Genomic DNA, 12854 nt, shown 5'->3' with positions numbered 1-12854 from the left:
TTTTTTTGGAGAGGATTTTGCTATAGGGTGCATGCACTCGCCAGAAAGAGAGACAGAGACAGAGAGACAGAAAGCGAGAAATCACCCCCCAGGGGGGATGGTCACGCCGCAATCCCTTCTCCTCCATTCTCCTCTCGGGATCTTGGGCATGCATGCACACGTGCCTGGTGTGAGTTTAAGCCCCCGGGTCTGGGACTCAAACCACGGTCGACTATAGGGGAGTCCAGTGACAGCCGTTACGCTAACTGCTGGTCCCTGAATAGTTTTTTAAAGTGGTTTCCGTGCCTGTTGGCGATGTATGAAGGTTCCAGTTGCTCAGCATCATTGCCAGCACGGGGCGTTGTTGGCGTTGTTGGCTTTCACCTCTCACTCTCTGAAATGATACCCCACTTGGATTTCTCTGATAATTAATATAGTTGTGTGCCTCTTCACACATTTCTTGGCCACTGGAGTCTCTTTCCGAAGTGTCTTTTCAGGTCTTTGGCCTACTCTTGTATTGGTGTCTGTATTTTTCTTACAACCTTGTGGGTGGTTTATGGATCCTGGATGGGAACGTTTTGCCCGTTGTATGTTTTCCCAGCACAGCCCGAGCTTTTAATGCACTGGGGTCCCTGTAGAACTTTCCTGTTCTCTCATACACACAGCACAGTAGAATAGCGTGGATTCCCTGTTAGCGGACAGCCCACCCATGGCTGGGTCAGGATGGTGGGTTTTTCTTCTTATGAGAAAGAAGGGGAGAGAGAGAAAAGGAGAGCGAGGTATTTTTTGATATGATCTCTCCATGTCCTGGTCCTTCCACCCCGCCCTCCCAATTAGCTAGGACTAGTGGCGTGCTCCATGCATTCAGGTTGATCTGGAAACCAAACCCAGGTCTCTTACGTGGATTCCAGCCTCCCTAGTGACGGTGCTGTTTGTGCGCTACGGCAGCTGGGGCTGGGTGAGAAACCGTCTGTCTCCTATTTCTTGGTACTGGGTTATGACAGAATGCCCTTTCTCTTAATGCGCAGGGTCCTTGTGGGTGCTCCAAAAGCAGATTCCAAATACAGCACTTCCGTGAAGTCCCCAGGGGCTGTGTTTAAGTGCCGTGTCCATACCAACCCTGACCGGAGATGCACCGAACTGGACATGGCTCGAGGTGGGTAGATGTGGTTGCTAAAGTGGACATGCATCCTCCACCGTCACCCTTCACTCCTTTTCTTCCTAGCGTGGTCTGATGTTCACCCACCCACCCATCCGTCCCTTCTCCCCTCCCTCCAACAACAGGTATTGAGTACTTGTAGGCCCTGGGTTATCATGAATGAAAAACCAGGATCCTGTCATCCTGGGCCTTGGAAATTAATGGGCAAAAGACATTAAAACAAATAATTGAGTGAGAGAAGGCCAGAGAAAAGGTGGGTATTCAACCTAATCTAGATGGGAAGGCCAGAGGAGGTCTTTCCCCATGATTGATGGGGTATGGAATAGTTAGCTGGGTGGGTAGAGGCAAGACCTCCAAGCAGAGGTGTGCCATCTTGAAGCACCTAGCGAGGACAGTGTAGTTGGAGTGGTAAGCAGAGGAGAGTGGAAGCATTGGAGGTGGGCAAGGTAGGCTGGGGCTAGATCTCACAGTACAGAGGGAGCTAGGGTAAGGTGTTAGGATTTTTTTCTGTGTACCGTGGGGAGGCCATTAATATCCATTTCATGTTTACTATTTTAAGGAGGGATAGATGTGATTGGGGGGATGTTTTTAAAAGCTCACTTTTGGTCTAGTGGAAAATACCTCTTTGGAATTAAATGGATCAGTCTAGGTTCAAAGCTCACTTGTGACTTACTGGGAATGTCTTTGGGACTTCTGGTCTCATACCTGTAAAATCAAGACAAGGAAGATGCCTACTTCACAAAGATTGCTTTGAGAAGGTTAAGTGAGGTAATAGAGATGAATACAAAGAACCTTGCTTAGCACATAATAGGTACTCAATAATGGGATGAGTTTATAATCACTATCACTTTAAGTCCTCACTTCAATGTCTTTTCCAATCAAGATCTTTTTTTTAAAAGAATTGTTTCATTTTATTTATTATTCTCATTTTTAAATTTGCTATCAGACAGATGTGCCCACCAGAGAGGGGGTGAGTGAGAAAGCAAGCTGCCAGGTCCAGGACTCTGAACCACGGCTGGCCATATGGGAGTCCAGCACCTTAACCCCCACACCACCTGCGGCCCCCCAAATCCAGATCTTTTCATTGTTATATTATTTAAATAATAGAGTTGTCATGCCATTTTATTTTTATAAACATAAGAGAACTGGGACCAGCAGTTAGCATAATGGCTATGTCGCTGGACTCCCACGTAGTCAACTGCGGTTCACGTCCCGGACCCGGTGGCTTAAAACTCACGCCGGGCGCGTGTGCGTGCATGCCCAAGATCCCGAGAGGAGAATGGAGGAGAAGGGATTGCGGCGTGGCCATCCCCCTTGGGGGATGATTTCTCGCTTTCTGTCTCTCTGTCTCTGTCTGGCGAGCGCACGCGCCCTATAGCAAAAACCTCTCCAAAAATAAAAGAATTGTATTAGCTATACCAATATAAGGCAGAATACACTTAAATATAAGGATTAGTAGAAATAATACCCTTCATTATGTAAAAAGTTAATACAAAAGGAAGCTTCAGCTATAATTGCAGATAAAACTAACAATGCAGTCCCCAAATATAGCAAAAAGTAACAGAACTGAAAAAAAAATAGGACAATTCAATAGTAAAATTGTGTATTTTAATCCTTGACTCTCAACAATGCATGGGAAAACTATGCATTAATATGAGGAAGGACGCACAAGATTTGAACAGCCATGTCAACCATTTTAACTCCAGTAGTAGAATACACATTCTCTACAGGCACACATGGAGCACTTTTGTTTTTTTTTAGAATTATTTTATTTAATTTCTTCATTTATTTTAACCTGAGAGAGACACACACACACACACACACACACACACACACAGAAGGGGGGGGGAGTGAGAAAGCAAGCCACCAGGTCCAAGACTCGAACTGTGGTCAGCCATGTGCGAGTGTCCAACACCTTAACCACCACCCCACCTGCTGGCCCCATACACATGGAACATTTTCTAACACAAACCATATGTAACCTACAAAGCATGTTGTAACCTTTTTTTGTTTGTTTTTAAAATTATGCCAGGGGGCACTTTCACCCACCAGGGAGAGAGCGCGCATGAGTGAAAAGGATAACGAGGAAGCATCCTTCTTGGGGAATGGCCATGCTGCAGTCTCCTCTCCTCTGTTTCTCCCTGCCTTAGGGGTTTTGGCGTGTGCATCCGTACATGCCAGGCATGTTTCTCAAGCTGCTGGGTCCGGGACTCAAACCACACCATCAGCTATATGGGATCCAGCTGCTTTATTTATTTATGAGAGATTTTTGCTATAGGGCACGTGTGCTCGCCGGAGAGACAGACGGAAAGTGAGAAATTGCTCCCCAGAGGAGATGGCCATGCCTCAGTCCCTTCTCCATTCTCCTCTTGGGATCTTGGGCACGCACGCAAATGCAACTGGCATGAGTTTTAAGCCTCTGGGACTGGGATTTGAACTGCAGTTGACTACATGGGAGTCCTGCAATGTAACCATTACATCATCTGCTGGTCTCCCTAACCTTCTATTATTTTATTTTATTTTATTTATTTTTGCTAGAGGGCACACTGCATTACCCAGAGAGACAGGAAGATAGGGAGAGGAGAAAACACCCAGCATGCTCAGCGGTCTTACTGCAGTCTCCATCTCTCTATCCCCTTGGGATTTAGAGCGCGCGCGCACACACACACACACGCACACACACGTGCCTGGCATGTGTCTCAAGCTGCTGGGTTCAGGGTTCACACTGTACACTGTGCAGTCAGCCATGTGAGAACCAGCTGTCTTCATTACCAGGTCACAGAACCAGCCTGCAGGTCTTAACTCAGCTGAACCAGATGCTGAGGCGGACTGGGGCTGGCATGGCCAAGAAAGCCCTTTGCGGGTTGGACTGATCGTGGAAAGGCGCCTTGGCCGGGCTCCCTCTTGGCCAGCCGGTCAGGAAATACACAATCCTTGCAGAGCTGCAGGTGCCGGGGAGCCTGGCTGCCACAACCCCATCTGTCACACTCAGTGGCCCGGGCCAGTTGCCTGCCTCCCACACTGCTACTGGTTGAGTCGGTGGTGTTGGCAGCAATGACAGTGGCAACTCAGGGCATCTGCCCTCCAGCCAGGCCAGGCCGATGCTTTGCTATGAAGGCACTCCTCAGCCGATGGGGCCAAGTATCTGTCATGGTTTTCTTTAGCAGAAAAAGGAGGTAGCCCTGGTGTTCTCCAGTGCTAATCAGAACAGTTGCTTTGTGAACTGTCTGTACGTAACAAATGAAGGAGCTTGCTTCAGAACCTGAGTCCATATACCATGAAAAAAAAATGGCTGAACGGAACAGCCTACATAGTGATGAGTTGATTTACATTTTATTGCAAATTCAGTGTCTCACAGGTAACAAACATTTGGGCCAGGGGCCACCTTTGAAAAGCAGCTGGCAGAACGTCACTCCTCAACCCAAGTTTGACTTTTTTCTTTTTCCTCCAGGGAAGAATCGTGGCATGTCCTGTGGAAAGACCTGCCGGGAAGACCGGGATGATGAGTGGATGGGGGTGAGCCTCGCCCGGCAGCCCAGAGCTGATGGCCGTGTGTTGGTAAGGCCTTCTGGGGGTGCCATGGGAAGGGAGTGGCACTCGGAATGAATGACTATGCTCTGTCAGGAAAAGCCAGATGGCGTGAGAGAAGGGCATGGATTTGAGGTTGCTTGTTCTAGAGTATTGTGTAGACAAATGACATGTCTTTTTCTTTCGTGTATCTGTGAAGTGTTAATAATTTCACTTCCAGGGTGCTGGGATGTGGCTATTCAAAAATGATTGGTTTTCAAACGATTGAAAAGGGATGTTTTTAAAATTGAATGCTATTGGGGACCAGTAGATGGCATAATAGTTACATTGCTGGGCTGCCACGTAGTCGACCATGGCTCGAGTCCCCGACCTGGAGGCTTGAAACTCATGCCAAGGCACGGGTGGCTAAAATTTCAAGAGGAGAGTGGAGGAGAAGGGATTGCAGTATGGCCATCCCCCCCTGGGGGGGTGATTTTTCACTTTTCGACTGTCTCTGTCTATGGTGAGCACATATGGCCTATAGCAAAAACAAAACAAAACAAAGCAAAAAGTCTCTCTCTCTCAAAAAAAAAAAAAGATAAATTGAATGCTAACTAAAACAAATATGAAAAGTAATTTGTAAATCTCGTAATTTTTTGTGCATTTTTTTAAAATAGTGATATAATTTTCATAAAATGTACACATTTTGGCCCAGCGGTGTGGTGTGTTCTGAAGACACTGTTGCTCCACAGGCTGAGGCCACATAGGAGGTGCAGGTCAGTTCCTGGCCCACCCTGAAGCCAGGTGTGAAGTGTGCATGCCTGTAGTCCCAGCTACTTAGGAGCCTGAGGCAGGAGGATAGTGATGTAGTGAGAGCCTGTCTGTCTTCTGAAAACAAAACAAAATAAAAAAACAACAAAACACAAAATGAAAAATCACCTTAAACCTTAAAATTACAGTTTAGGTTTTGCCAGTTCTGCACAGCTGTGTAACCACAGCCCCACCCTCCACCCCCACCCAGATATAGAACATTTCTCTCTTCCCCAAAGTCCCCCTTGCCTGTCAACTCTCCCCACCTGTGCCAACCACTGCCATGATTTATTACCACTCTTGCCTTTTCTAGGACTTCATAAAAATTGATCCCTATACTGTGTGCTCTTTTGTGTAAGGATTCTTTTATTTAAACTAATACTCATGGGGGCCCGCAGGTGGCATGGTGGTTAAGGTGCTCGACTCCTATATGGCTGACTGTGGTTCTAGTCTGAAACCTGGTCACTTTTTGCTTAGTCACTTTCTCTCTCCCTGGTGAGCTCATGTATCCTATAGCAAATTAAAAATATAATTAAAAATTAGGTAATTCTTAAAAAAAAATACTTTTGGGATTAATCGACATTGTGTGTATCATATTGGATCATCAGGAAAGTCATGACAGATTTTTGCAGGGGCAAACATAGAAAATACATCATGACTTTCCTGATGACTTAGTAGTTCATTTCTGTTTATTCCTACATGGTATTACATTTTATAAAACACATGTCACCCTTTTAAAAGTCATTATTTTTAAATTTGACCAGAAAGGGACAGAGAGAGAGAAAGTGAGAGAGCAAGCCACCAGCACCAGGACTCGAACTGCAGTCAGCCACTGTGGAGTCCAGCGGCCTTAACCAACACACCACCTGCCTGCCCCTCCACCACCCTTTTTAAATTGCAGAGGGAATGTATTCTCTAGAGAGAGCAAAGGAGAGGAAGAGTGTGCCCCCCAAAGGGGTGTGGTCATGCCATATCCCTTCTCCTCTGTTTCCCCATCCTGTCAGGATTTTAGGCACACACACACACATGACCAGGGTGTTTTTTAAGCTGCTGGGGCCAGGACTCAAACTGGGTGATCTGGCCCTCTCTGACTAAGGCTTAACTACTCTGCTGTGGGTCCAGCCCAATATGTGTTACTTTATGTTACTTAATTTGGCAGAGGACATGTCTACTCACTGGAGAAAGAGACAACAGAGAGACAGGGGGAGAGAGTACTCCTCAGTGGAGTGTGATTGCTTCAGTCCCTTCTCCATTTCTCCATCTTTTTGCAATGTGGGGTATGCCTACGCATGTTCCCAGTATATACTTTTCAAGTTGCTGGGTCTGGGATTGGATCCACATGGTCAGCCATGTGGGCTCCAGCTCCCTTAACCACCAGGCCATGGGGCCACCCCAATATGTATTATCTTTAATTGCTTGGCTTCCACAGTGCATGTGGTGCATTCTGATCCCTAGGTGCTTTGGGGGAGGTCCAAAGAAAAAGAAGCCTTTGCCTTCAGAATTCTTGATATTCCTAGAGCTGCACTCCTAATAAGGCAGCCATCAGCCACACGCAGTTATTTAAATTTATCAGAATGTAAAAATCGGGTTTTCAGTTACATTAGCCACTTTTTTTTTCTTTTTTCTTTCTTTCTTTTTTTTTTTTTTTTTTATTAAAGGTTTTTTGCTATAAGGCACACGTACTCACTGGAAAGAGAGAGAGGGAATGTGAGAAATCACTCCCAGGGAGGAAGACCATGCCACAATCCCTTCTCTATTCTCTTCTTGGGATTTTGGGTATGCACACACATGTGCCCACCTGATTGCCAAGCCGCCAGGTCCAGGACTCAACTACACTGGCGGCCATGTGGGAGTCCCACGCCTTAACCACCACGCCACCTGCTGGCCCCACGTGAGCCACGTGACAGGTACTCAGGAACCCCGTGTCACTGCTGTCTGCTATATCAACGTGCAGAGAGAATTTCCATAGTGGCAGGAAGTTTTACTGGCCTCAGCAACAACAGAAAATGCAATTTCTAACTGCCCTAGGAAGTTGGCTTTGGTCTGTGTTTTAGTAAGGAACTTAAATGCACAACTTAAGTGCCCAGCTTGGTGCTGAAGGTTTTCACACACACGCCCTCATGTACCCACTCTGCCCACCCAGATGCGCCCCCTACCTCTCCCAGCCAGTCCCTCTCTTTCTCAGATAATTCTGACTCAGTAGGCATTTTCTTGCTATTGGCTTTTTTTTTTTTTTTTTTGAAAGCTGAATGAAAATTTCTGCTATAAAAGCCTAAGATCAAGAAAGGAAAAGAATGGGTCACGCCACGCTGGTGGCGTGGTGGTTGGAGCGGCTGGATTCCACGTAGCTCACCGCGTGGTTTGAAGCCTAGACCGGGTGGCTTGAGAAACACACCGGGTGTGTGCACGTGTACCCAGAATCCTGGAAGGCGGATGAGATGGAGGAAAGGGGGTTGTGGTTTCATCATTCCCCATGGAAGGTGCTGCCTTATCCCTCCCACGCCCCACTGCCTGCGAGCACTTGAGCCCTCCAGCACAATTCTTAAATAAAAGGGAGGAAAAGAACCCCACTGCCACTCTGCCACTTGTGGAAAGCTTCCTTGGGACCAGCAGTTGGCGTAATGGCTATGTCGCTGGACTCCCATGTAGTTGACCACGGTTCAAGTCCCAGACCCGATGGCTGAAACTCATGCTAGGTGCGTGTGCGTGCATGCCCAAGATCCCGAGAGGAGAACGGAGGAGAAGGGATTGCGGCATGGCCATCCCCTCTTGGGGTGTGATTTCTTGCTTTCTGTCTCTCTGTCTCTGTCTTTCTGGCGAGCGCATGTGCCCAGTAAGAAAAAAAACCTCTCAAAAAAAAAAAATAGAAAGTTTCCTTTGGGTCACATGCTGTAAACGGAGGGTTTCTCTTCTGTATTAATCCTGGGAAACAGGCTTTACTTAAGGACCCGGGAGAATGTTTCTGTCCCCTCTCTGAGGAGCCCACTCTGGGGCTCAGTTTCTTCCTGTTAGGAGCTGGTCATCTGCATTCCACTCTCAGCACTGAGTAGCTCCCCTCGTCGGGCCCCTCCGGAGGATGCAGCTGGAAGCTGTCCCCAGCATTTTGAGGGCCTCCCTGGTGGAAAGCCTCCTAGGTCCTGCGGAGACTCCCCGGCCTGTCGTCCGCCTTGATTTCCAGCCCTTTAATCATGGTCACGGCAGGCCCTGGACCCTCCTCAGACCTCCTTGCATGGAGGCCTGCCCCTGACTGCACAGCCGAGGCTCAGAAGGGCCAGAACTCTTGTCTGCCATTCTGAGGGGAAGGAAGTGGAAAAAGAATTCATCTATAAATCAGAGTGTCCTGAGGTCGGGATTCAGAACAGAGAGGAGGCCGTGCCCTGGTGGACCACAGCACAAGACGCTCTTAAGGGCCTTGAGCCTAGGGCCAGAGTTTGCGCCTGTGTGGACATTTTCTCCTTGTAGGCAAGGATAACCTCGATGTCGCTGAGAACTCGTTAGGGAAGTGTAAATTATAACCACAGTGTGACGAGGGGTTCTCTGTTACTTCAGATCACTATCTTTGGGATGGTCCACAGCAGTGGGGTCCACAGGGAAGATTCAGCAAGGAAAGCCAAGGCAGAGCCTGTGCATTCGTGGACGGATAATGGTGCTGTGGACAGCCCTGTCTCATTAATTGCACACAGAGCTATTTCCTCATGTTTTATATAATTATTGCATCATCATTCAATAAGCTATGCTATGCAGGAGTTCGAGAAAGAAGGGTGTCTAAAAGCATCTGCTTGCTTCACGATTTCTGTCCCAAATGTGGTTCAAAAACGAAGCATATCATTGGGGCAGCTGGTGGCAGCGTGGTGGTTAAGGTGGCTGGATCCTACATGGCTGATTGTTTGGTTCATTGCTTGGGCAATCTGAGAAATGAGCCGGTGCCTGTGTGTGTCCAAAATCCTGAAAGGAAGGACAGAAAGGGGATTGTGGTGTGACCATCCCCCATGGAGGATGCTTTCTCATTCTCTCTCTCAGGATTGTGGTTGCCCTCTGGCAAAAACTAAAAAACAAAAAAACAAAAAAAAACCCAAAACACAAAACCATAAATTTATGAACTTACCTATTTTTAAGTATATAGTATAGTAGTGTTAGCTATACGCACATTGTTTTGTAACCAACCTCTAGAACCTTCTTCATCCTGTGAGACCTATATCCATTGAAACTCTATCCATGGAAAGAAACTCTCCCTTTCCTCTTGTTCCTGGTCCCTGGCAACTGTTTTAATTTCTGTTTCTAAGAGACTGACTACTTTAGATCTCATGCACATAGAATTATGTGGTATGTCTTTTGGTTTCTTTAAGTTTATATGTAGAGAGACAGGAACCCACAACAGTCTTCATGCCATGGTCTACCTCAGCCAGCCCACATCATGGGGTCTTGCATGTAGCTACCATGTACAAGGAGTTCTTGGGGCACGAACCTGGGACCTCATTGGCTTAGCTGCATTACCACTGTGCCACTGTGTGGCCCAGTATCTGTCCTTTGGGGACTGGCTTATTTCATTTAACATCATGTCTTCACGGTTCATCCATGTTGTAGCGTGTGACAGATTTCCTTCCTTTTTAAGGCTGGTTGACATTTCACTGGGTGTGAACCACAGTTCTTTATCCACGGACGACATTCAGGTTCCGCCCATCTCGTGACTGTTGTGACTGACTGATGGTACAGTGAACGTGGGTGCAAGTGTCTCTGAAGGCCTGTCTTTAACTTTTTTAGATACATACCTAGAAGTAGCATTGTTAGACCGTAAAGTAATGCTATTTTTATTTTTTTGAGGAACCATCATACTATTTTCTGTGTTGACTGTACCGTTTTACATTCCTGCCAGCCATGTACAAGAGTCCCAACTTCTCCACGTCCTCACCAACACTTGTTATTTTCTGTTTTTTTTTTTTTTTTTTTTTTTTCCTATAGTGACCCCTAGTGTGTGAGGTAGTATCTCATTGTGGTTTTAATTTGCATTTCCCTAATAATGAGTGGTGTTTATTTAGTGGTTAAATAAATCTATTTATTAATAAATTTCCTTTCCTCTGTTTATCCATCCTGTCAGGATTTGGGTCACATACATCCATGTACCCAGCATGTTTTTTTCTCAAGCCACTGAGACCAGACATTGACCCACTGGCTGTCATGTGGGACCTGACTTTCCATGCACAAGGGCTAACCACTACACTCCAGGGCCAGCACCAAACATCTTTTTATACGCTTCTTGGCCATTTTCATATCTTCTTTGGGGCAGTGTCTAAGACCTTTGTCCATTTTCCACAACTTTTTTTTTTTTATGTAATTCTTTGTTAGTCGTTTGCATGTTTTAGACGTTTGACACAAGTGCTCTCTTGCCACGAAAGGCTTGTCCCAAATCTCCTCTGTCCTTGCCCCACCCCTACCCCCATGTCCTCCCCAGTTTGGACTCTGGCCTGCCTGGAACAAGCTTACCCCTTTCTGTCTGGTGTCACTAGGGGCTCCACATGACCTTGTTACTTTTTTTAAAAAAAGAATTATTTAATTTTATTTATCATCATCATTTTTAACTTAATTTTTAAAAATTTGACCAGAGAAGGACAGAGGAAAGAGAGAGAAAGTGAGAAAACAAGCCGTCAGGTCCGGGACACGAACCGCAGTTAGCCGTGTGGGAGTCCATCACCTTAAAGCACCATGCCACTTGCTGATCCCTTATCATTATTGTTATTCATTGTGGCTTGTGACAAGACTTGTGTGCTCACCTCGTGTGTAAGTGATTTTGTGTGTATTTGTACATTATTATTTTTGGAGAGTTTTTTGCCATAGGGTGCGTGCACTCACCAGAGAGAGACAGACAGAAAGTGAGAAATCACCCCCCAGGGGGGATGGCCACACCGCAGTCCCTTCTCCTCCATTCTCCTCTCAGGATCTTGGGCACGCATGCACATGCACTCGGCATGAGTTTTAAGCCACTGGGTCTGGGATGTGAACAGTGGTCGACTACATAGGAATCCAGCGACATAGCCATTACGCTAACTGCTGGTCCCCTATATGTCCTTTTTTATGAAAGCATTTGGGGACAGAGACCACTCTCCCTCCTCTTTCACTCTCAGTGCCTGGACGGTCTCTGAGGAGCAGTGTCCAAGAGTGTGTTTGGATAATATGGGGGTCTGAGTGTCGATGTTAAAATAATTAGGAACCAAATTAGCTGCCATCTTTTCTTGGTGGCTGATTCTATGTGTCAATGAGGACGTGTCAGGCCAGATGCTGTAAAATGCCCCTTGGAAATGACAGTGGACAATCAGATCCAGTGAGTGACCACCTAGTCCGTATTTATAGTTTGGAGGCCTGTGTCGATTTTCTTTTCTTTCTTTTTTTATTTTTTTGGAGAGGTTTTTCCTATAGGGTGTGTACGCTCGCTAGACAGAGAGAGACATAGAGACAGAAAGCAAGAAATCACCCCCCAGGGGGGTTGGTCACGCTGCAATCCCTTCTCCTCCATTCTCCTCTCGGGATCTTGGGCATGCACGCACACGCGCCCTGCGTGAGTTTTAAGCCACCGGGTCCGGGACTTGAACCGTGGTCGACTATGTGGGAGTCCAGCGACATAGCCATTATGCCAACTGCTGGTTCTCGATTTTGTTTTTTTTTTCTAATGCCTCAATTCTACCTGTCATAGCTTTTTGGGGAGCAAGTATTTATTTTGAAATTGAAAGCAGGAAAGGTGTGTACTGTTCAAACACATTTGAGGAACTCGGGAGGTGCCTGCGGTTGTAGACATGAGCTCTGTGTCCCCAAGGAACGTATGGGATTCCAAGGTTGGGTTTGAGCGGGGAGAGCTGGGGTGGCTTTTTGAAAGGGGCATCTGGTGCTGATTTCAAAGTAAAGGACAGATGGAGAATTCGAAGGCGTGACCGGGGAGCGAAGTCTATGACAGGTGACATCATCTGGACCCTGGGCGCAGCACGCAGCTCTGGCAAGATCCGACATGTCGGGCTGGGCTGGCCGGCTGACCTTGGCTTCGAGCTTGGCCGTCTTGGCTCCACGGGTGTTGGGGCACCTTCGAGTTTCCCCCAGCGGACAAATGACCAGGTGTAAACACCGCACTGGGGTTCCAGGCAAGCCTCTCCCCTGCTCATACTCTGACCCCACACTCCCAGTATGCACTGGCTTTACAAGAAGTAGAGGGAAGGGCTGGCCCTGCAGTACAGTGCAGAGAGCCAGATCCCACATGCTGACCGTGGTTCGAATCCTGGCCCCAGTGGCTTGAAAAGCATGCTTGGGGCATGCGTGCATGTGTCCCTGAGGTCCTGACGGGATGGGAAAATGGAGGAAAAAGATTGCGCTGTGGCCACGCCCCATGGGGGGATACGTTTTAGCGCTCTCTCTTTCC

General features: G+C 47.1%; 1 protein-coding gene across 1 annotated transcript in view; it reads left to right on the top strand.

Annotated features, from left to right (window-relative positions):
* LOC102492922 (integrin alpha-9) overlaps positions 1-12854 on the top strand; it is a 198560-nt gene that overhangs the window by 17988 nt on the left and 167718 nt on the right. Inside the window, exons 2-3 of the mRNA XM_027776804.1 lie at positions 1008-1135; positions 4590-4696. Of these exons, the coding sequence (XP_027632605.1) occupies positions 1008-1135; positions 4590-4696 (235 nt within the window). The remainder of the gene's footprint in view (positions 1-1007; positions 1136-4589; positions 4697-12854) is intronic.

The sequence above is a fragment of the Tupaia chinensis genome, unplaced genomic scaffold (assembly GCF_000334495.1).
Source record: "Tupaia chinensis unplaced genomic scaffold, TupChi_1.0 Scaffold138098_1, whole genome shotgun sequence".
Classification (NCBI taxonomy): domain Eukaryota; kingdom Metazoa; phylum Chordata; class Mammalia; order Scandentia; family Tupaiidae; genus Tupaia; species Tupaia belangeri.
This window is presented reverse-complemented; position numbering and strand designations above follow the sequence as displayed.